At 47.2% G+C, this 23,633-nt stretch overlaps 1 protein-coding gene across 1 annotated transcript in view; it reads left to right on the forward strand.

The window, feature by feature from the left end:
- The first annotated feature begins 1,391 nt into the window (after positions 1-1,391).
- syt17 (synaptotagmin XVII) overlaps positions 1,392-23,633 on the forward strand; it is an 87,597-nt gene continuing 65,355 nt past the window's right edge. The window contains exons 1-4 of the mRNA XM_060840094.1: positions 1,392-1,427; positions 4,049-4,066; positions 5,236-5,384; positions 12,945-13,090. Of these exons, the coding sequence (XP_060696077.1) occupies positions 1,413-1,427; positions 4,049-4,066; positions 5,236-5,384; positions 12,945-13,090 (328 nt within the window). The 5' untranslated portion in view covers positions 1,392-1,412. The remainder of the gene's footprint in view (positions 1,428-4,048; positions 4,067-5,235; positions 5,385-12,944; positions 13,091-23,633) is intronic.

Below are 23,633 nucleotides of genomic sequence, written 5' to 3' on the forward strand. Positions count from 1 at the left end.
CACACTACCCCATCACACCCCTTCCCCCATACACCCCCTCCCCATCACACCCCCTCCCCATCACACCCCCTCCCCATCACACCCCCATCACACCCCCTCCCCATCACACCCCCTCCCCATCACACCCCCTCCCCATCACACCCCTTCCCCATCACACCCCCTCCCCATCACACCCCCCCGTCACACCCCCTCCCCATTACACACCCCATCACACCCCCTCCCCATCACACCCCCATCACACCCCCTCCCCATCACACCCCCCCATCACACCCCCTCCCCATCACACCCCTTCCCCATCACACCCCCTCCCCATCACACCCCCCCATCACACCCCCTCCCCATCACAACCCCCCATCACATCCCCTCTCCATCACACCCCTTCCCCATCACATCCCTTCCCCCAAACACCCCCTCCCCATCACACCCCTTCCCCCATCATATCCCCATCACACACCCCTCCCCATCACACCTCCTCCCCATCACACCCCCTCCCCATCACACCCCCTCCCCATCACACACCCCCATCACACCCCCTCTCCATCACACTACCCCATCACACATCCCTCCCCATCACCCCCTCCCCATCACACACCCCATCACACCCCCTCCCCATCACATCTCATCCCCATCACACCCCCTCCCCATCACATCTCATCCCCATCACACCCCCTCCCCATCACCCCCTCCCCATCACATCTCATCCCCATCACACCCCCTCCCCATCACACACCCCCATCACACCCCCTCCCCATCACCCCCTCCCCATCACATCTCATCCCCATCACACCCCCTCCCCATCACACCCCCTCCCCATCACACCCCTTCCCCATCACACCCCCTCCCCATCACACTATCCCATCACACCCCCTCCCCATCACATCTCATCCCCATCACACCCCCTCCCCATCACATCTCATCCCCATCACACCCCTTCCCCATCACACCCCCTCCCCATCACACTATCCCATCACACCCCCTCCCCATCACACCCCCTCCCCATCACACCCCTTCCCCATCACACCCCCTCCCCATCACACTATCCCATCACACCCCCTCCCCATCACATCTCATCCCCATCACACCCCCTCCCGAACACACCCCCTCCCCCATCACCCCCCCCCCCCCGTGTGTGTGTATATACACCTGTCTCTCACATTTCCTCCTCTCTCTCTCTCTCACACACACACTGCTGCTGTCTCTGTGTACCCCTCTCCCCGGGGGTCAGTGTGTGTCTGCCTGTGTGTGTGTCTGGGGGTGTGTGTGTGTGTCTGTGTGTGTGTGTGTCTGGGGGGTGGGGGGGGGGGGCGGTGATGCTGACTCCGGGATCTCTCCCTGTACTCTCACGTCTCTCGGAGTGACCGGGACCGCGATGCGCAGGACCGGCCTGGACACGGACTGAGGCTGGGGGGAGGATGGCGTACATTCAGGTAGGACCCGGGGGCAGGGGGCGGGGGGGGAGGGAGGCTCCCCCCGGGGGGTGCCCACTACACCCGGGGGACAGCTCCCCCCCCGGGCTGCAGCTGGAAGGTGCCGGCACGGAGCTGGAGCCGGCTCCGGGATCAGTCCCGGAGTCTCGGAGTGAAGCTGCTGCATCAACCCCCCCCCCTCCCCTCCCCTCCCCTGGGGCACATCAGCCTGACCCCCCGGGGTCTCACACCGTGCACACTCACCGTGCACACACTCACTGCATACTCACACCGTGCACACACTCACTGTGCACACTCACACCGTGCACACTCACTCACTCACCGTGCACACACTGATCGTGCACACTGACCACTCACATTGTGCACACACGGGCCGTTCACACTCACACCGTGCACTGCGTGTGTGTGTGTAAACACTGAATGTGCAAACAACTGTTGCTCGGGAAAACTCAGCAAAAGCTTTGTCAGAAACCTCGCGCAGTCTCCGGCAGTTTGTGTGTGTGTGTCTGTGTGTCTCTCTCTCTGTCTGTGTGTGTGTCTGTCTGTATGTCTGTGTGTCTGTCTGTCTATGTGTCTGTGTATGTCTGTGTGTGTGTCTGTGTGTCTGTCTATGTCTGTGTGTGTCTGCGTGTATGTGTGTGTGTCTGTCTGTGTGTATGTGTGTGTCTGTGTGCTTGTCTCTGTGTGTCTGTGTTTGTGTGTGTCTGTCTGTGTGTCTGTGTGTATCTGTGTCTGTGTGTGTCTGTGTGTGTGTGTCTGTCTGTGTGTGCGTGTGTGTGTGTGTCTGTCTCTGTGTGTGTCTGTCTCTGTGTGTGTGTCTGTGTGTATGTGTGTGCGTGTGTCTGTCTGTCTGTGTGTGTGTCTGTCTGTGTGTCTGTGTGTGTGTGTCTGTCTGTGTGTGTATGTGTGTGTGTCTGTGTGTGCATGTGTCTGTGTGTGTGTCTGTCTCTGTGTGTCTGTGTGTGTGTATGTCTGTGTGTGTGTGTGTCTGTCTGTGTGTCTGTGTGTGTGTCTCTGTGTGTGTGTGCGTCTGTCTGTCTGTGTGTGTGTCTGTGTGTGTGTGTCTGTCTGTGTGTGTGTGTCTGTGTGTGTGTGTCTGTGTGTGTGTGTGTCTCTGTGTGTGTGTGTCTGTGTGTGTGTCTGTGTCTGTCTGTGTGTGTGTGTCTGTGTGTGTCTCTGTGTGTGTGTGTCTGTCTGTGTGTGTGTGTGTCTGTGTGTGTGTCTGTGTGTGTGTGTCTGTGTGTGTGTGTGTGTCTGTGTGTCTGTGTGTGTGTGTCTGTGTGTGTGTGTGTGTGTCTGTGTGTGTGTGTCTGTGTGTGTGTGTGTGTGTGTGTGTGTGTTTGGCGGGAGTTCCCTGGGACTGGGAGCTGTGTGCAGGCTCCGGCCGCGGTTACCATGGAGACCGCTCATGCAGCCAGTTCTGCGGCCGCGTCAAGGCCTGGCCCAGGGACAGTGGCCCCACAACCCCCCACCCCTGGGGGGCAACTTCCATAACCCCCCCAACCCCTGGGGGGCAACTGCCATAACCCCCCCCAACCCCTGGGGGGCAACTGATATAAACCCCCCACCCCCGGGGGGCAACGGCCATAACCCCCCCAACCCCTGGGGGGAAACTGATATAACCCCCCCCACCACCCTTGGGGGGGGCAACAGCCATTACCCAGCCCCCTCCCCGCATCTGCCATTACCCCCCACCTTTGGGAAATTGCCAATACCCAACCCCCCACCTCCGGGAACTGCCATTATCGCCCCCCCCTCCCCAACAGGGCGTAACCACATTACCCCTGTGGGCAACTGCCAATCCCCCTCTGCCTCCTCCTGGGCATTACTGCTATCACCCCTGGGGGGGGCAACTGCTTTTATTCCCAATTCCCCAACTCTCTGGGAGCACCAATAGCCCTCCCAGTCTTCCCCCACGGCAGCCCCGTTAACTGTGTGTGTGTGTGTGTGTGTGTCTGTGTGTGTGTCTGTGTGTGTGTGTGTGTGTGTGTGTGTGTGTGTCTGTGTGTGTGTCTGTGTGTGTGTGTGTGTGTGTGTCTGTGTGTGTGTGTGTGTGTGTGTGTGTCTGTGTGTGTGTCTGTGTGTGTGTCTGTGTGTGTGTGTGTGTGTCTGTGTGTGTGTCTGTGTGTGTGTGTGTGTGTGTGTGTGTCTGTGTGTGTGTGTGTGTGTGTGTCTGTGTGTGTGTCTGTGTGTGTGTCTGTGTGTGTGTGTGTGTGTGTCTGTGTGTGTGTGTGTGTGTGTGTCTGTGTGTGTGTCTGTGTGTGTGTGTGTGTGTCTGTGTGTGTGTGTGTGTGTGTGTGTGTGTGTCTGTGTGTGTGTCTGTGTGTGTGTGTGTGTGTGTCTGTGTGTGTGTGTGTGTGTCTGTGTGTGTGTGTGTGTGTCTGTGTCTGTGTGTGTGTCTGTGTGTGTGTGTGTGTGTGTGTCTGTGTGTGTCTGTGTGTGTGTCTGTGTGTGTGTGTGTGTGTCTGTGTGTGTGTGTGTGTGTGTGTGTGTGTGTGTCTGTGTGTGTGTGTGTGTGTGTCGGGGGAACGGTGGGAGGGTGATTGTTAATGAAGTGAGTGTGTCTGATTCAAACACTAAACTGTTTCTTTTCCCCCCTCCATCGCTCTCTAAAAGGACAGTTGGAACCAATAGACCAGGTGAGGCTGCACCCACGGACACTCCGGCCCCCACCCCCCAGCACAGCAGGTCTCCAAACACACAGGCTCCCCCCTCACCCCTCCCCTCCCCCTCCCCCTTCTCCTCCTTCTCCTCCCCTCCCTCTCCCCCCTCTCCTCCCCCTCCCCCTCCCGCCCCTCCCCTCCCCACTCCCCCCTCTCCTCTCCCTCCCCCTCACCCCTCTCCTCCCCCTCCCCCCTCCTCCCCCCTCCCCTCCCCCTCCCCCCTCCTCCCCATCCCCCTCTCCTCCCTCCTCCCCTTCCCTTACCCCTCCTCCTCCTCCCCTCCCCTCCCCACTCCCCCCTCTCCTCTCCCTCCCCCTCACCCCTCTCCTCCCCCTCCCCTCCCCTCTCTTCCCCTCCCCTCTCTTCCCCTCCCCTCTCCCTTCCCCTACCCCTCTCCTCCTTCCCCCCTCTCCCCTTCCCTTACCCCTCCTTCTCCCCCTCCCCTCCCCCCTCTTCCCTCTCCCCTCCCCTCCCCCATCCTCCACCTCCCCTCCCTCCTCCCCTTCCCTCCCCCTCTCTCCTCCCCCTCCCCTCCCCTTCCTCCCCTCCCCCTCCATTCCCCCCTCCAACCTCCTCCACTCCCTCCTCCTCCCCCTTCCTCCCTCCCCCTCCCCCTCTCCCCCATCCCCTCCTCACCCCCTCTCCCCCCTCCCCTCCTCCTCCTCCTCCTCCTCCTCCCCCTCCCCTCCCCATGGATGCTCAGAAAAACAGCATTCAGAGAAAACATGGAGCTGTCACAGACCTGGGAGAGGGGCAGAGGAAAACGGGGGAGCAGGGTGAGGGAGGGGCTGGGGTTAGTTGGAGAAGAGAGGCAGGAAGGGGGGAAGTGGGGGAGGGGAAAAGAGGGTGGGCGGACTAGCAGCAGCTGAATGTGAGAGGAGCTCAGGGCTGTGAGCATGTGGGGGAGGGTGAGTGCAGGAAGGGTGAGTGTGGGAGGGAGTATGGAGGGGAAGGGAGTGTGTTGGGGTTGGGAATGTGGGGAAAGGGGAGGGAAGTGGGGGCGAGTGTGAGGGCAGGGGAGAGTAGAATGTGTGGGGGGTATGGCAGGAAGGGGGGGAGAGTTCAAGGGGCGAGTGTGGAGTCGGGGGTGGGGAGGGGGTAATTGTGTGCTCTGCTCAATTTGTGTTTTCCCTTTGTCGAAGCAGGGCTTCCTGTCCAGAGTGTCGGATTTGCTCCTGTGCAGGTGGACGTGCAGGAAGTGCTGTGAGAAATGCTCAGACTGTAGCTGCTGCCAAGCCACTGAGGATGAGGTGGAGATCCTGGGGCCGTTCCCTGCTCAGACCCCTCCCTGGCTGTAAGTCTCATCTGAAGTGGGTTCATTGTTGCAGCAGCCAGAGACTCCACCCCTTTCAGCCCGGGTGCTGACTTCACAGGCTCTGGTTAATATTGTTATTAATGTTGTTGTTGCTGTCAATCCCCAGGCTCTTGGCAGTGATCCATTGGCATCAGTGTCATTTGCCAATCAGCAACACACTGGTGATGGTGTGTAAACTTGATGCTGGGGGTGTGTGTGTGTGTGTGTGTGTGTGTGTGTGTGTGTGTGTGTGTGTGTGTGTGTGTGTGTGTGTGTGTGTGTGTGTTTGAGAGAGTCTGTGTGTGTGTTTGTGTGAGTGAGTCTGTGTTTGTGTGTGTGTGAGAGAGTCTGTGTGCGTGTGTGTCTGTGTGTGTGTGTGTGAGAGAGAGTCTGTGCGTGTGTGTGAGAATCTGTGTGTGTGTGTGTATGTGTGTGAGAGAAGAGAGTCTGTGTGTGTCTGTGTGTGAGAGTCTGTGTGCGTGTGTATGAGTCTGTGTGACCAGGCCCTGTTGGGAGAGCACTGTGACTGCAATAGGGTTAGTGAGCAGCAACTGCTCGCATCTTCTCACCGTCAAACATTATTATAGTGAAGCTCCACACAACAACCCGTCAGATACATTACTAACCAACTCAAACCAGTGACAGTTTTACATCAGTGCTATACGCAGATGGAGACTTTACTACAATGTAGGAGATTTGAACAGGCCAAAGTACAAAGTTGATGCTACACAATTCTAATTTTCTGTCAGAAAAGAGGGACAACTTTTTCACACAGAGGATGGTGCATATATGGAACAGCTGTCAGAGGAACTGGTAGAGGCAAGAATAATTACACCATTAAAAAGAAATTTGGCTAGGTACATGGATAGGAAACATTTAGCAGGATATAGGCCAAATGCAGGACTAATTCAGCTTGGGAAACCTGGTCAACATGGATGAATTGGGCCGAATGGCCTGTTTCCAAGCTGTATGATTATAGGTAGTTCACAACGAGTAGGAGGGGATGGGCTGGGAATTATCAAAGGTGACACTAAACATTGAAAATTTATAGTACAGAGGGAGGTCATTGTGTCAGAGCTGGTCAGAACATAGCCAGCTAGTCTAAACCCATGTCCCAGATCTTGGTTCACCACCCTATCAGCTTCAGCACCTCACCCAAAGGACTTTCTAACCAATCAGTGTTTCTACCTCCACTGGCACTTCAGGCAAGGAGCCAAGGTCATGTTCAAAAAGGTGAATTTTTGTGGAGGGTTTTGAGGAGGGTGGGGGCGGGGGGGAAAGTGGGAAAAGTATGAGGAGCACCAGGGACAGACTCCCCTCAGTGATAAAGCTACTGCTGAAAGCTATGAAGATGATGATAAACCTGGAAGAAGAGAGATACAGTAAACTGCAGTTGGGTTGCAGCATAAGCTTAGGTCATTTAGCCCCTCAAGCTTGTTACACCATTCAATGGGATCATGGCTGATCTGTGGCCAAATGCTGCATACCTGTACCTGCCTTTGAACCATATACTTTAATATATCTACTTCCCAAAAAGTTATCCATCTCCGATTTAAAATTAACAACTGATCTCACATCAACTGCTACTTGTGTCAAACTGCATCGTAACATCTCTCCCGAACAGTCTGGCCCTAATTCTTAGACTGTGCCCGTTAGTTTTAGAATACCCAACCAGTGGAAATAGTTTATCTTTATCTACCCTGTCTTTTCATGTTAATATCTTGCACACTTTGATCAGATCACCGTTTAACCTTCTAAATTCTAGTGAAAACAGACTTAATTTGTATAATCTGCCTTTGTAACTTTACTTACTTCACCTGACAAAGGGATACAGTCCGAAAGCTTGTGATTTCAAATAAACCTGGTGTCATGTGACTTTGGACCCTGAAGTCCAATATTGGATAAAGGTCTGTGTGGGATTTATATGAGAAGATGGAATCTGAGATTGTACAGTGTGTGTGTGAGATGGTGAATTTGTGTATTATGTGTCTATCTCGGATATTTAGAGGTTATTGTGTCCTGTTGTGAAAAGATACGTGTATTTTAAAGTACTATTTCAGTCCTGGCTCCGCTACAACACGTTAAAACAAATGTATTTAACAGCTGTCTTTAACTGTACAACAGAGCTTGTTTCATTTGTGTAATTAGTCTTTGAAACATAATTTCTTTCTAAATTCACTTTCTTATTTGTAGAAAATGCTATTTCGGGAGCAGGCTGACAATTATGTAACATACCCAGCTATTCCCTGCAATGTGGAAAGAAATTCCCCTTTATTATCTAAGATTTTCTGAAAAATTCAGGAAGAGCTATAAATTGAGGTGGTTCAGTAACTGTTACTGGCTGAAATCAGTTTGGTAAATCAGCACCAAGATCAAATTTTCACTCCAGTTCTAAAGTTCATGTCAGCACACAATAATATTTGAGGAGTATTACTCCCACATTGGGCAGGTGCCTTATACACTGGGATGCCAACTGTAATTCACATTGTACTTTTGCATGGGCTTTGCTCGAATATATGTCTATACCAGTAATCCTTGCAGAATGCAATGGTTAATTTTCTCAAACTATCCTCAGTTCAAACTAAAATGCTTATGGTGATCCACTGGTTGTTACAAATAAATAGTATCAACATTAACTTTGAATAACACTGTACTCCTCAACTTAGCCGAGACCCTATATTCAATGCTCTCCGTCTGATTGGGATGTGTGTTTTCTGAGACTCCACAAATGTATTTTTGATAATGGAGGTCACTTTGGGTCCAAGTTTGGAACCAATTTCTATGATTGACACCTAATGGAAAGTGATCACATTTGGTTTGAAGTGATTTTGGATACATTAGATCGAAGAGGAACCTGGGCAGTGAGTATAGATGGGAACAGAAGAGGCCAGTGATAGATCATGGCAGACTCTAGAGGTGACAGTATGGGTGTTAGACGTGAAGCCGTTGCAGGAAGTACAGTGACCAAGATTGAAAATGGAAAATCGGAATAAACATAGAACATAGAACATAGAAAAATACAGCGCAGTACAGGCCCTTTGGCCCTCGATGTTGCGCCGACCAAAGACTACCTAACCTACACTAGCCCAATAACCTCCATATGCTTATCCAATGCCCGCTTAAATGACCATAAAGAGGGAGAGTCCACCACTGCTACTGGCAGGGCATTCCATGAACTCACAACCCGCTGAGTAAAGAATCTACCCCTAACATCTCTCCTATACCTACCACCCCTTAATTTAAAGCTGTGTCCCCTAGTAACAGCTGACTCAATTAGTGGAAAAAGGTTCTCACTGTCAACCCTATCTAAACCCCTAATCATCTTGTACACCTCTATCAAATCTCCCCTAAACCTTCTTTTCTCCAATGAGAACAGCCCCAAGTGCCTCAGCCTTTCCTCATACGATCTTCCTATCATACCAGGCAACATCCTGGTAAACCTCCTCTGCACCCGTTCCAGTGCCTTCACATCCTTCCTATAGTATGGCGACCAAAACTGTACACAATACTCCAGATGAGGCCGCACCAGAGTCTTATACAACTGCAACATGACCTCAGGACTCCGGAACTCAATTCCTCTACCAATAAAGCCCAGTACACCATATGCCTTCTTCACAGAAACCTTGGGGATCCACTCTGAACAGGAGGAGGAGGATGACAGAACAATAACTAGGCCTGTAGAGAGGTCAAAAGAATGAGAAGGGTTAATGCCCATTCTCACACTTACAGAAGATGGCATTTGTGATGTTGATTAGGGCTGCTGAGTACTGGTCCAGGGTAGAAACATAATCGGACAGGTTCACACATAGAGTCATGGGATATGATAAAATGGCCGAGGCATTGAACAGGTGCTTTGTGTCGGTCTTCACAGTGGAGGGCACTAATAACATGCCAGTGATTGACAAAGAGATGAAAGTAGATGAGGACCTGGAAATAATGATCATCATGGAAGAGGTATTGTTGAGAAAGTGAGGTCTGCAGATGCTGGAGATCAGAGCTGAAAATGTGTTGCTGGAAAAGCGCAGCAGGTCAGGCAGCATCCAAGGAACAGGAAATTCGACGTTTCGGGCATAAGCCCTTCATCAGGATGATTACTTGGATGCTGCCTGACCTGTTGCGCTTTTCCAGCAAGAAGTATTGTTGGGCAAGCTAATGGAGCTAAGAATAGACAAGTCTCCTGGCCCTGAAGAAAGTGCACCTCAGGGTACTAAAAGAGATGGCAGGAGAAGTAGCAAATGCACTTGTGGTAATTTTTCAAACTTTGCTGAACTCTGGGGCAGTTTCAGCAGATTGGAAAACAGCAAACGAAATGGCATTGTTTCAAAAGGGCAGTAGACAAAAGATGGGGAATTATAGACCAGTTAGCTTAATTTCTGTAGCAGGGAAGATGCTTGAGTCTATTATCAAGGAAGGAATAGCAAGGCATCTCGATAGAAACTGTCCCATTGGGCAGACGCAGAATGGATTCATAAAGGGCAGGTCAGGCTTAACAAATCTTTCGGAATTCTATGAAGACATTACAAACACGGTGGATAACGGGGACCCAGTGGATGCGGTGTACCTGGATTTCCAAAAGGCCTTTGACAAGGTGCCACACAAAAGGCTGTTGCATAAGATAAAGATGCAAGGTATTAAGGGTAAAGTTTTGGAGTCGATAGAGGATTGGTGCACTAACAGGAAGCAAAGAGTGAGGATAAATCTGGTTGGCGATCAGTGACTACTGGTGTGCCTCAGGGATTGGTGTTGGGACCACAATTATTCACAATTTACATGGAGGATTTGGAGTTGGGGACGACTTGTAGTGTATCAAAGTTTGGAGATGTCACTAAGATGAGTTGCAGAGCAAATTGTGCAGAGGACTGTGAAACTTTGCTGAGGAACATAGATACTTTGAGCGAGTGGGCAATGGTCTGACAGATGGAATACAATGTTATTAAATGTGAAGTCGTCCATTTTGTTAGGAAGAACAGTGAAAAGAGATATTACTTATTGATAGAATCTGTGGGTGAGCGCCATGCCTCTTGGAATTCCCTGGCTGTTCTCTGTTTGGCTTGTCCTATAATAGTAGTGTTGCCCCAGTCAAACTCATGTTGCTTGTCATCTGCGTGTGTGGCTACTGAGGATAGCTGGTCGTGTCGTTTCGTGGCTAGTTGGTGTTCATGGATGCGGATCGTTAGCTGTCTTCCTGTTTGTCCTATGTAGTGTTTTGTGCAGTCCTTGCATGGGATTTTGTACACTACATTGGTTTTGCTCGTACTGGGTATTGGGTCCTTTGTCCTGGTGAGTTGTTGTCTGAGAGTGGCTGTTGGTTTATGCGTCCTAGTGGTCGCAGTAGTCTGGCTGTCAGTTCAGAAATGCTCCTGATGTATAGTAGTGTGGCTAGTCCTTTGCGTTGCGGCATGTCCTCGTTCTGTTGTCTTTCCCTTAGGCATCTGTTGATAAAATTGCAGGGGTATCCATTTTTGATGAATACATTGTAGAGGTGTTCTTCTTCCTCTTTTTGTAGTTCTGGTGTGCGGCAGTGTGTTCTGGCCCTTTTGAACAGTGTCTTATGGGGGATCTTATAGAAACATATAAAATTATGAAGGGAATAGATAAGGTAGAAGTAGAGAGGATGTTTCCACTGGTGGGTGAAACCAGGACAAGAGGGCATGGCCTCAAAATAATGAGGAGCAGATTTAGGACCGAATTGAGAAGGAACTTCTTCACCCAGAGGGTTGTGAATCTGTGGAATTTCCTGCCCAGTGAAGCAGTCGATGGTCCTTCAGCAAATGTTTTTAAGGCTAAGATAGATTTTTTTTTAACCATAAAGGAATTAAGGATTACGGTGAGAGGGCGGCTAAGGGGAACTGAGGCCACAAAACAATCAGCCAGGACCTTCTTGAATGTGGAGCAGGCTCGTAGGGCCAGACGGCTCACTCCTGCTCCTGGTTCTTATGTTCTGTGAAAGTCCTGAGAAAGATGGGATCAAATTTGGGAGATAACATGGAGAAGAAGACAAGAAGGATGGATGGAGACTGATTTGTAAGGACTGGGCCAAAGTAGGAGTTTTTTGAGGAAAGTAATATCAGGAGATTCAAAAGAGAGGACAAAGGGAACCCGTTGTCATTATCAGATACCGCAGGGAAGGGGAACAGAGGAGGAGTTGGGTGGTCAAGTGTTTGGTGAAAATAGAATTGAAAGAGCCAAGGTGGAGGGGGTCAAAATATTAGAAGGGTGTGAGGGGAAATGGCCGAAACTAGAAACAGATGCAATTTCTCATTAGGCAGCACCCTACAACATTATACCATCATACATTGTGAAATTCCTGTATGCTGGGCCTATGTTGAAATGTAAATAAAGACTGAGTTATGGAGAAAACCTTTAGGACTAATTCTGCCCTAATTAGTTATTTTTGTTCATTCATGGGACATGGGCATCACTGGCTGGGCCAGCATTTATTACCCATCCCTAGTTGCCCCCCTTGTGAAGGTGGGGGTGAGCTGCCTTCTTGAACTGCTGCAGTCCACCTGCTGTGGGTTGACCCTCAATATCCTGAGGAAGGGAATTCTTGGATTTTGACCCAGCGTCAGAGAAGAAATGGTGATATCTTTCCAGGTCAGGATGGTGAATGGCTTGGAGAGGAACTTGGTGTGATTGATGTTCCCATATAGCTGCTGCCTTTGTCCTTCTAGATGGAAGGTGGATTTGGAAGGTGCTTTCTAAGGATTTTGATGAATTCCTATCGGTTATCTTGTCAATGGTGTGTATTGCTGCTCCTGAGTGTTGGTGGTGGAGGGATGTTTGTTGATGAACCAATCACTATGGCTGCTTTGTCCTGGATGGTGAAAAGCTTCTTGAGTGTTGTTGGAGCTGCCCCCATTCAGACAAGCGGAGAATACTGCCGAATAGTGTGGTGCTGGAAAAGCACAGCAGGTCAGGCAGCATCCGAGGAGCAGGAGAATCGACATTCTGGGCAAAAGCCCTTCTTCAGGAATATGGGGGGGTGTGGAGCAGCGGGACAAGGGGACTGAGAGATAAATAGGAGGGTGGGACTCGGGGGAAGGCGAGATGTAGATGCAGTTGGGAGGTGATGGTGGTAGTTCGAAGGGGAGGGTGGAGTGGATAGGTGGGCAGGTAGATAGACAAGTAGCGCGAAATATTGCATCACACTCCTGACTTGTACCTTGTAGATGGTGGACAGGAGGTGGGAATCACTGCAGGATTCCTCGCTCTGACCTGCTCTTGTTAGACACTGTTGTTTAAGGAGATACATTGTTTGTGTGTATGACAGAAATAATAAACATGGTTCAATGAAGTAAGTTGAAGGCTGTATTGCAAAACTATTAATTTCAAAATCTATTTGAATTCTTAGCTGTCATTATAGGAAAATGTTCCATTATATCAGAGTGAGTTCAGGAATAACACTGACAGACACTACCAAATAACATTTTAAAGGCAAAATAACTTGGCAGAACCATATTGAGCAAGGTATTTTGCAGAGTTGTATAAATCATTTAGTAAACAGTGTGTCATAAACATACTTTAGAACATAAAAACCTTTTTTTTTAAATTAAACAGAATAAATGATCGTAACACTGACCAGGAAACAGATGCTGAGAATGCTAACAGTGATCCTCCACCAATTCCCCAAGGCATCTCTCCTGACAGAAAGAGTTCCTCAGATACATCACGGTCCAGCTACAGCTTTACAAGACGAATTTCAAGTAAGAATGAGATGCATTAAATGTATTTCCATTTATGTGTTGTATTCAGCACAGGACCAGAGGGAGACCATTAATCTCATCAAGCCTTTTTTGCTATTCAATCAGATCATGACTAATTTGCATCTTAGCTCAATCAACTGTTAACGGAATTAAAACCTGTTAAGGAAGCAGAAACCAGAACACATAGCTGTTCTTTGCTGAGAGTTTATTTACTTGCTTAGAATTCCAGCTCTCACCCCACATCCAGTACCCCAGTTGTCCCCTATTTCTGTGTGCCCAAAGACAATTAATAGCCATCACCTGGTTCTCTTAACATTTAACAATGTAATTGACATGACAGCAACGTGTAACTGCTTTGATTTTTTTCAATAAACCCCTACACTACCGTTTAACAGCAGCACCCATGTCGTGTGTGTGCAGATGTCGAACTCAGTGATGAACAGAAAGTGCAGAAATCTTTATTAATATCCTACCACCAGGAAGAAAGGAAACACCCGAGTGGCCAGTGACAAGCAGAGCCCTTCACATCAAAGGGCAATGTCTAAATGATCAAACAGTGAAGGGAGGGCAGGGATTAAATCAAAATAGAATCCGAGGGGGAGATGTAACTGCTTTGATTATTTAATTCCTCTCCTTAATGAGAATCCTGTGCTATCAGGTTTGAAATTTTCAATCGATGCTCAGCTGCAGCAGGCTTTTTGTGGAGGTGTTTCCAGATTTCCATTCTATTTTCAGAAGTCTCAGATACACATCACCCCTAGTTGACATCACTCCAATTTTCAGATTCTGCCCTCTTCTTGTAGACTCCTTAGCCAGAGGAAATAGCTTCTCTCTTTATCTGCCCCATTAGATGCTTTTATTGACAACATTATCTCTTTAATTTTCTAGACTCAAATAGAGTCTCAAATACATATAGAGTCCATGCAACCTGTTCTTATAAATCTTTAAATACAATAACATGTTTGACTTGTCTAGTTGCCATTTTATTCTGAATTGGCCAGGCTGCTACAGAGCTGAAATGTAAGAACTAATGTTGATCTAGGAGTTATTGCAGATTAGATTGTGCCTCTTACATTTCAATGACAACTGGCCTGCTTTCTCAAAGGTGGGGTAGAATTGTTCTTGATGTTTGATGTGTCTTGTCTTATGCAACATATATATTCAATAAAAATGTCTATATGTTGGTGTGATTGTATAGAAAATAATGAATGACTTGAAATGACTATATAGAATAAGGATGGTTAAGATTTCTATACAAAGAATAGGAGAGATTAGTTAGTAAATTGTAAACACTTGAGAATATTTGTGTACAGCGAATACATAACTCAGAGTAATCACCTGAAGTGGTTTGAAACAAATAAATAAAATTTTCAAATAGTTTCTATGGCATCATGCCCTTTGAGACTGAAACTCGTGCAGTTTATAGTTTACATTGATATCGAGGAATGAGCTGTCAGAGCTGACTTTGTGAGGTTTAGCTGTCTATGTTGAGACTGCTGGATATGGTGTTTATACATTGGAGTATGTGCTGCTTAATACTGACATGTTACATTTTGTATCTTGCAGTTTCAGAGGCGTAATGAGACGTATTTGTATTAGTTATTTTTTGCTGGGATTATTTCTGTATTTCTATGGGGAACACCATGTGTAATTAATTTCCTTTCATATTTTTGTCATTTCCAACTGCCTTTGCACTTTGCTGGTTAATCATTGCTAGACAGGCAGCAGACTGGAAGAACACAGCAAGCCAGGCAGCATCACGAGGTGGAGAAGGCAACTTTTCGGGTGCAACCCTTCTTCAGGACTGGAATTGTTCAGGACAGGAATGGTTAATCATTGCTGCATCACAGTTTTTAGTTCTAGGATTGGAATTAGCAAATCCTTGTGAAGTTTTTTATTCATCCTGAGCAACACCGAGGCCCGAAAGGCCTTTACTGCACTGTAATGCTCTATGTTCCATGAGTCTAGGTCTGCAGGGAACTGGCCAGCAGTGACTAGTGACCAGGAGGGGTTAACACATGCATGTTCAAAGAGAGCCCAGACTGTGTATTCATTTGTCAATGTTCATTTACTTCTGCTTAGAGATCACTTTGGGAGTGTCAGTGAAGACCTGACTTCACTGTAGGGACACTACTGAGTCATGGCGTCATTTGGCAGGACTGACTCAATGGGCTGAAGAGCCTATTCTGTACTATTTGATTCGGTGATGCGCCTTGCCCTCACTTGGGTCAAATAACATGTTTGCTCACTGTGAGCCATTTCAGAGTGTTTTCTTCATTTCAGGGCCTCTGTTTTCATTTGCACCCCCTCCCTCATAAAGTGATGCAGTTCTGAAGTAACAGCACCTCCTGTAATTGTGTTGCATGTTTTTTAAAGTGTTCACCTTTACTAAGATAAAACAGTACAAATAGCAATGATGGTTTACAGATATGAAACGTTTTAACTTGAAACCTATAAGGGAGATGTTTTGGTCAGTTTGTGAGAAATGAATCTCTGATACTCTTTGCAAACTGGTATAATAGAGATGATTTGGAGATACCAGTGTTGGACTGGGGTGTACACAGTTAAAAATCACACAACACCAGGTTATAGTCCAACAGGTTTAATTGGAAGCACTAGCTTTCAGAGCGATGCTCCTTCATCTGACAACCACCTGATCAAGGAGCGTCGCTCCAAAAGCTAGTGCTTCCAATTAAACCTGTTGGACTATAACCTGGCATTGTGTGATTTTTAACGGTATAATAGAGGAAAGATGAGATGATGCTGGATAATTCAAATTTAATAGCTAATGAACAAGGCATGTGATTCAATTAAAAAATGGACAGCTCATCTGGTTAACATTCTGGCTTGGACCTGAGCATCTCCTGCATCATCCTCTGACATTGGCCACTGCTCTAGCTTCCAGAATCTCGGCTGTTTATTGGTTTTGGGAGGTCCAGGGACTGGCCAGAATAACCCCTTCTCCCAGCTCCTCTCACTCACCTCCTGCTTCTTGAGCATTAAGATCGGAGAGGAGTAGGCCTCACCAGTAGTAGTTTGGCGCACTGACCTCTACACAGCTGAGACCTGGTACCAACTCATGGACACTTCCTCCTACTGCCTCCTCGATCACAACCCCACCTCTCATCACTAAACTATCATCTTTCAGACATCCACAACCTCATCACCTCAGGTGATCTCCCATCTACAGCCTCTAATTTCATAGTCCCAGAACACCGTACTGCCCGGTTCTACCACTTATCCAAAATTCATAAGCCTGACTGCCCCAGTCGACCCATTCTCTCTGCCTACTCCTGCCCCACCAAACTTATCTCCGTATGCCTTGACACTGTCCTGTCCCCCTTGGTCCATGAGCTCCCCACATAAATTCGGGATACCACCCACACCCTCCACTTCTCCATGACTTTCGGTTCCCCGGGCCCCAGCACCTCATCTTCACCATGGACATCCAGTCCCTGTACACATCCGTCTGCCATGGTGAAGGCCTCGAAGCCCTCTGTTTCTTCCTGTCTCTTCCTCTCCTGCTGACCCAACCAGTACCCCTCCACTGATACACTCGTTTGATTGGCGAAACCTGTTCTCACCCTCAACAGCTACTCTTTCGAATCCTCCTATTTCCTTCAGACCAAAGGGGTAGCCATGGGCACCCACATGGGCCCCAGCTATGCCTGCCTCTTCATTGGATATGTGGAACAGTCCATCTTCCGCAGTTACACTGGCGCCTTCCCCTCCTTTTCCTCTGCTACACTGATGACTGGATCACACCACTTCATGCTCCCACAAGCAGTTCATTAACTTCACAAACACCTTCCACCCTGACCTCAAGTTCACCTGGACCATCTCAGACACCTCCCTTCCCTTCCTGGACCTCTCTGTGTCTATCTCTAGTGACTGACTCAACATGGACATCTACTTCAAGCCCATTGACTCCCACAGCTACCTGGACTGCATCTCTTCCCACACTGCCTCCTGTACTCACAATTCCTACCCTGTATCTTCCCACACTGCCTCCTGTACTCACAATTCCTACCCTGTATCTTCCCACACTGCCTCCTGTACTCACAATTCCTACCCTGTATCTTCCCACACTGCCTCCTGTGCTCACAATTCCTACCCTGTATCTGCTCCCAGGAGGAGCAATCCCACTCCTGAACATCTTAGATGGCCTCCTATTTCAAGGACTGCAATTTTCCCTTCCACATGATCAACAATGTTCTCCAATGCATCTTCTCCACTGCCCACACCTCTGCCCTTGAACCCCATCCCTCCAACTTCAACAAGGCTGGAACTCCCCTGCTCCTCACTTTCCATCCCACTATTCTCCAGGTACAGCACATTATCCTCCGCTATTTCCGCCATCAACAATCAGACCATGCCACCAGAGATATATTTCCCTCCCCAGCCCTATCAGAGACCATTCCCTCCGCGACTCCCTCGTTAGGTCCATGCTGCCCCACCAACCCTCCCTCCAGTCCGGCACCTTTCCTTGCCACTGCAAGAGGTGCAAAACCTGCGCCCACACCTCCCCCCCTGCCCCCCCACCATCGTACAAGGGCTCACAAGACCTTTCTACATCCCACAGAGATTTTCCTGCACATCCAAACACTTCATGTACTGTGTCTGTTGCTCTCGATATGATCTCCTCTACACTGGGGAGACAGGATGTCAATTCGTGAAACATTTCAGGGAACATTTCTGGGACACACGCACCCAACAACCCTACCGCCCTGTGGCTGACAACTTCAATGCCCCCCTCCCACTCTGCCAAGGACATGCAAGTCCTGGGCCTCCTCTACTGCCAAATCCAAGCCACCTGACGACTGGAGGAAGAGCGCCTCATCTTCCGCCTTGGGACCCTCCAACCACATGGCATCTACGTCAACTTATCGCCCTTCCCTCTGCCTCATCCCAGATCCAACCCTCCAACTCGGCCATGCCCTCTTGAACTGTCCTATCTATCCATCTTCCTTCCCATCTATCTGGTCTACCCTCCCCTCTGATCTTTTACCGTCCTGCATCTACCTATTGCCTTTCCTGACCCCCACACTCCTATTTGTCTCTCAGCCCCCTTTCCCCACCACCCACACTCCTGATGAAGGGTTTATGACTGAAACGTCAATTCTCCTGCTCCTCGGATGCTGTCTGCTATGCTTTTCCAGGTCTTTTCAATTTTTACCTTGTTAACCCTCAACTCTCTTTTCAGTTTTTCTGATGCAAAGTCAAAGCTAACCAGCAGTCTGGTGGGTCCATCACCGCAATTTATTTACCAGAAGCTGTAGCTAGTACATGTGACCAACAAATCTTCATATCTTGCCCTCACCTCTTCAGGTGAATATCAAGGACTATTACTTCATAAAGCCACAGATTAATTCACCCAATTTTTTTCCCTAGAATTGTCCTTTATTCTGGTTGTTACTATAACACATTTATTAAGCAGCAGCATCATTTCACAATTTCCAAAGAATGGCTGAAGAAGTGGAGATCAGAGTGAGCCTTCACGGACATTGCTAATGACTACAGTTAGGAACCACAATAGAGCAACACAGCATTTACACAATGTTCAGACCATGTCAAACTTACCATGAAGAAATTATTTCATCATCTAAACTGAGGAGAATATATGGTCCTCTGGAGTTCAGGCACAGTTCACAGGTGTTTTCCCATTTGTTACCTATTGGACAAATTCAGGATTCAAACCGGAGTGAACATGCTACAGTTTGGAATGGGCACAGACAGAGCTGCCAGCCACAGGAACAGGGCAATACTTCCACATTTATTTATCATTTCCTTAAATATATTCAGTGATACTGAGTTTCACAGGTTCACCACTCTCGCAGTGAAGACATGTTTCCTCACCTCAGTCTGAAATGGTCTACCCCATATTTTGAGACTGTGTCCCCTGATTTTAGGCTCCCCACCCAGGGGAAACATTCTCCCTGTATCGAGCCCTGTTAGAATTTTGTATGTTTCAATCAGATCTCCTCACATCTTTCTACACTCAAGTGAATACAGGTCCAGTCAAAACCAATCTCTCCTCACAGGACATCCCCAGTATCAGCCGAGTGAACCTGCCCTGCACACTCTCTCTCTCTGATAAAAACAATGACTGCAGATGCTGGAAACCAGATTTTGGATTAGTGGTGCTGGAAGAGCACAGCAGATCAGGCAGCATCGGAGGAGCAGGAAAATCGACGTTTCGGGCAAAAGCCCTTCATTCCTGATGCTGCCAGGATGCTGCCTGAACTGCTGTGCTCTTCCAGCACCACGAATCCAGAATCTGGTTTCCAGCATCTGCAGTATTGTTTTTACCTCGTCGATTTTAACCCTACTCCGAATCCTCTTGCAAGGCTGCCTGCCTTGAAGAAGTTTTCATCCTCTCTCTACAAGAATCTCAGGGAGTCCCTCTCCCACTGCAACTCCCAGGTCATTTCCTCTGCCCTGCTCTCTCTCTATGTCTAGCGTATCCTCTATTAGGTAGAGGAACCAAACTGCGTGCAGTTCTCCAGGTGTAGTCTCACCGAAGTCCTGTATAATTGCAGTAAAACACCCCTATTCCTGAATTTAAACCCTCTTGAAATGAAGGCTCGTATACCATTTGTCTTCCTAATTGCTTCCTGCAGCTGCCTGACTACTTTCAATGACTGGTGTACAAGGATACCCAGATCCCTTTGCACATCCGTACTTACCAACACATCACCATTTAAATTATTCTTTGCCCTTTTATTTTTCATACCAATATATAAAGCCTCACATTTTATCCACATCATACTGCAACTGCCATGTGTTTGCTCACTTACTCAACTTGTCAAGATCACCCTGAAGTGTCCTTCTGTACTCATTGCAGTTTCAGAAACCCACCTCATTTGGTGTTGTCAGGGAACTTGGAAATGTTGCAGTTGGTGCCCTCATTCAAATCGTTAGCATATATTGTGACTAGCCAGAGTGCAAGTACCGATCCCTGCGGTACCCAACTAGTCACTGTCTGCCACTCAGAAAAAAAACCATTTATTCCCACTCTCAGATTCCAATCCACGCCCAATCCCATATACTTTCATTTTCCCCACTAGCTTCTTATATAAGACCTACTCAAAAGCCTTGTTGAAATCCAAAAACAGCATATCCACAGACTCTTCCTTATCTATTCCACAATTAAGATCCTCAAGAACTTCAGTAGATTAGTTAAATATGACTCCCTTTGACAAACACAACTGATTTTGTCACATTCCATTCATGTTTTCAAAATATTCTGTTAATATGTTAATAGACTTTTATAGTATACTGTAGCATTTTACTCTGTAGAGTCCAGCGAATTATGAAAGATGACCATCAATGCATCTGATATTCCCAGGGCCATGTGGCATTCGGATTATCAGGCCTTGGTGTTTTGTTAACATTAATCCCATTACGTTCTCTAGCACCATACTTTTCCTAATACCTGTACTGATTTTCTTTACTTCTTCCTGCTTACTATCTAGACCCTTGGTTTCCTAACATTTTGGGACATTATTACTGTCCCCTTTTGTGAAGACAGGCCAGAATATGTGCTCAATTCTTCTACCATTTCTTTGTTTCACCTTATATAATTTCCCCTATTTCTGACTGTAAGGGATCTATCTTTGTCTTCATTAATCTTTGCATCATCACACATTAACAGAAATGTTTATAGTCACATTTTATATTTCTTGCAAGTTTATTCTCATACTCTATTTTCCCTTCCTTATCAATCTTTGTATGCTTTAGCTGACTTCTCAAGTGGTCCCACTGCTAAGGTTTTAAGGTACTTCTGACAATTCCAAATGTCGCCCCTCTGGATCTAACACTAACTTAATTTAGTTTCTAAGCCATGGTTGAGCTACCCTGCTTGTTTTATTTTTCTGTTGGAAAGGAATGAATCATCATTGTAATACATGCACAATTTTCTTAAATATCAGCTATTCCGTGTCAAATGCCAACTCTTTAGTAAGATTCCCAATCCTTTATTGCCAACTCAATTCTCATATCCTTTCCTTAGATTCAGGACCTTGGTTTTGGATTCAACTTTTTCACTCTTCGCCTTAATGAAAATTCTGTCATTTTATGATTACTTTTCCCCAACAAACTCCATACAATAAGATTGTTAATCATTTCTCATCATGTACACATGCCAGAAAATCTCCCTCTGCATTATTATTGCTGGTTTGGTTTGCCCAATCTATATGTAGGTTAAAGTTACACATCATTTCAGTTGCACTCTTACTTCATGCACTTTTTGAATGCCCTGCAGCTGATCAGTAACATCTCTGACCTGACACCAGGGAGGCAACATACCATCCTGGAGACTCTTTTGTCGCTGCAAAACCACCTGTATGCTGCCCTTACAGTTGAATCCACTACTATTACAGACTTGCCATTCTTCTTCCTCCCCTCTTCAGCAGCAGAACTACCCCTGCTGCCATTAAGTTGGCTCCCACTGCATTCCCTACACACCCATCTCCCCAAACGATATCCAGAATGAGGGATTGCTGCACTATAGTACCTTCCCCCACTCTGCCTGGTGGTCATCTATCCTCTCTCTGCTTGTTCAGTCTTTACCTGTGAAGTGACCAACTCACTGAACGTGCTGTCCATGACAAACTCAGCACACTGGCTGGAGCAGCTCCCACTTGAAAATGTGGATCACTAGTAGCTGTGACTTCCTGTGAACATGATATCACACACAGCACAGGAGGAGTATCACACAGGTGTAAGCTCTGCTGCCATGGCTTCCCTTTATAGCAAGCTTGCTAGTCACTCCTTTTTAAAAAAACAATTATTGCAGGGGACGTTTTGCACTCGAAACAGTCCCACTACAATCCAGTGTCCCAAACTTATTTTGGCAGTACCTTTAATTACAGGAAAAAATACTTGGCTAACCCTACTCCCAATGCTTTCTAGTTTAGAGTTACTGTAAGGTGCACCTTACGGATACAATCTCATACTCGTGCACAATCTCACCATGCGCCAATGACAGGTGAGTCAAAGTCTCAGCCATCATTTCCAATGGTTCTTGACTACAGTATAAAACTTCTGATGAAGGGTCACTGGACTCAAAACATTAACTCTTTCTCTCACTAGATGATACGAAGTTAGGAGGACAGGCAGGTAGTACTGAGGAAGTGGGGAGGCTGCAGAAGGATCGAGACAGTTTGGGAGAGTGGTCCAGGAAATGGCTGATGGAATTCAACGTGAGCAAATGTGAGGTCTTGCACTTTGGAAAAAAGAATAAAAGCATAGACTACTTTCTAAATGGTGAGAAAATTCGCAAAGCCAAAGTACAAAGGGATCTGGGAGTGCTAGTCGAGGATTCTCTAAAGGTAAACATGCAGGTTGAGTCCGTGATTAAGAAAGCAAATGCAATGTTGTCATTTATCTCAAGAGGGTTGGAATATAAAAGCACCGTTGTGCTACTGAGACTTTATAAAGCTCTGGTTCGGCCCCATTTGGAGTACTGTGTCCAGTTTTGGTCCCACACCTCAGGAAGGACATACTGGCACTGGAGTGTGTCCAGCGGAGATTCACACGGATGATCCCTGGAATGGTTGGTCTAACATACAAGTAACGGCTGAGAATTCTAGGATTGTATTCATTGGAATTTAGAAAATTGAGGGGAGACTTAATAGAAACTTACAAGATAATAGATGGCTTGGAAAGCGTGGACGCTAGGAAATTGTTTCCGTTAGGCGAGGAGACTAGGACCCTTGAACACAGCCTTAGAATTAGAGGGGGTCAATTCAGAACAGAAATGCGGAGACATTTCTTCAGCCAGAGGGTGGTGGGCCTGTGGAATTCATTGCCGCAGAGTGCAGTGAAGGCCGGGACGCTAAATGACTTCATGGCAGAGATTGATAAAGTGTTGATGTCACAAGGAATTAAAGGCTAAGGTGAGAATGCTGGTAAGTGGAGTTGAAATGCCCATCAGCCATGATTGAATGGCCGAGTGGACTCAATGGGCCGAATGGCCTTACTTCCACTCCTATGTCTTATGGTCTTATAGATAGTGATTGCAGAACCAACAGTATGAAGATTGGAAATTCAGCGTTTACGGTGATAAGATTGCTGTAAAAACATTTTGTTCCTAAACATGACGCAAAATGAATCAAAATTGCATAAAGTAAGGCCTTTTGTCATTGACCTTATTTAAGATGTTCATGTATTTTGGCAGATTCAACATCCTATATAAGAAATTAATGTGTAAAATTAAAATGCATGGGATTGGGGGTAGTGTATAGAAATGGATAGAAAATTAGTTAGCAAACAGGAAGCAAAGAATGCTTCTTCTGAATGGCGGGCAGTGATTAGTGGGGTATCACATGGACCCTAATTATTCACAATATATGTTAATGATAGGGAACTAAATGTAATACCTCAAAATTTGCAAATGACACAGCGGGATGTGAGGAGCTTGCTGTGTGACTTAGTCAGGCTGAGTAAGTGGGTAAGTGCATGGCAGGTGCTGTATAATGTAGATAGATATGAGGTTATCCTCTTTGGTACCAAAAATAGGAAGGCAGATTATTATCAAAAT

Source organism: Hemiscyllium ocellatum, chromosome 20 (genome assembly GCF_020745735.1).
Source record: "Hemiscyllium ocellatum isolate sHemOce1 chromosome 20, sHemOce1.pat.X.cur, whole genome shotgun sequence".
NCBI lineage: Eukaryota > Metazoa > Chordata > Chondrichthyes > Orectolobiformes > Hemiscylliidae > Hemiscyllium > Hemiscyllium ocellatum.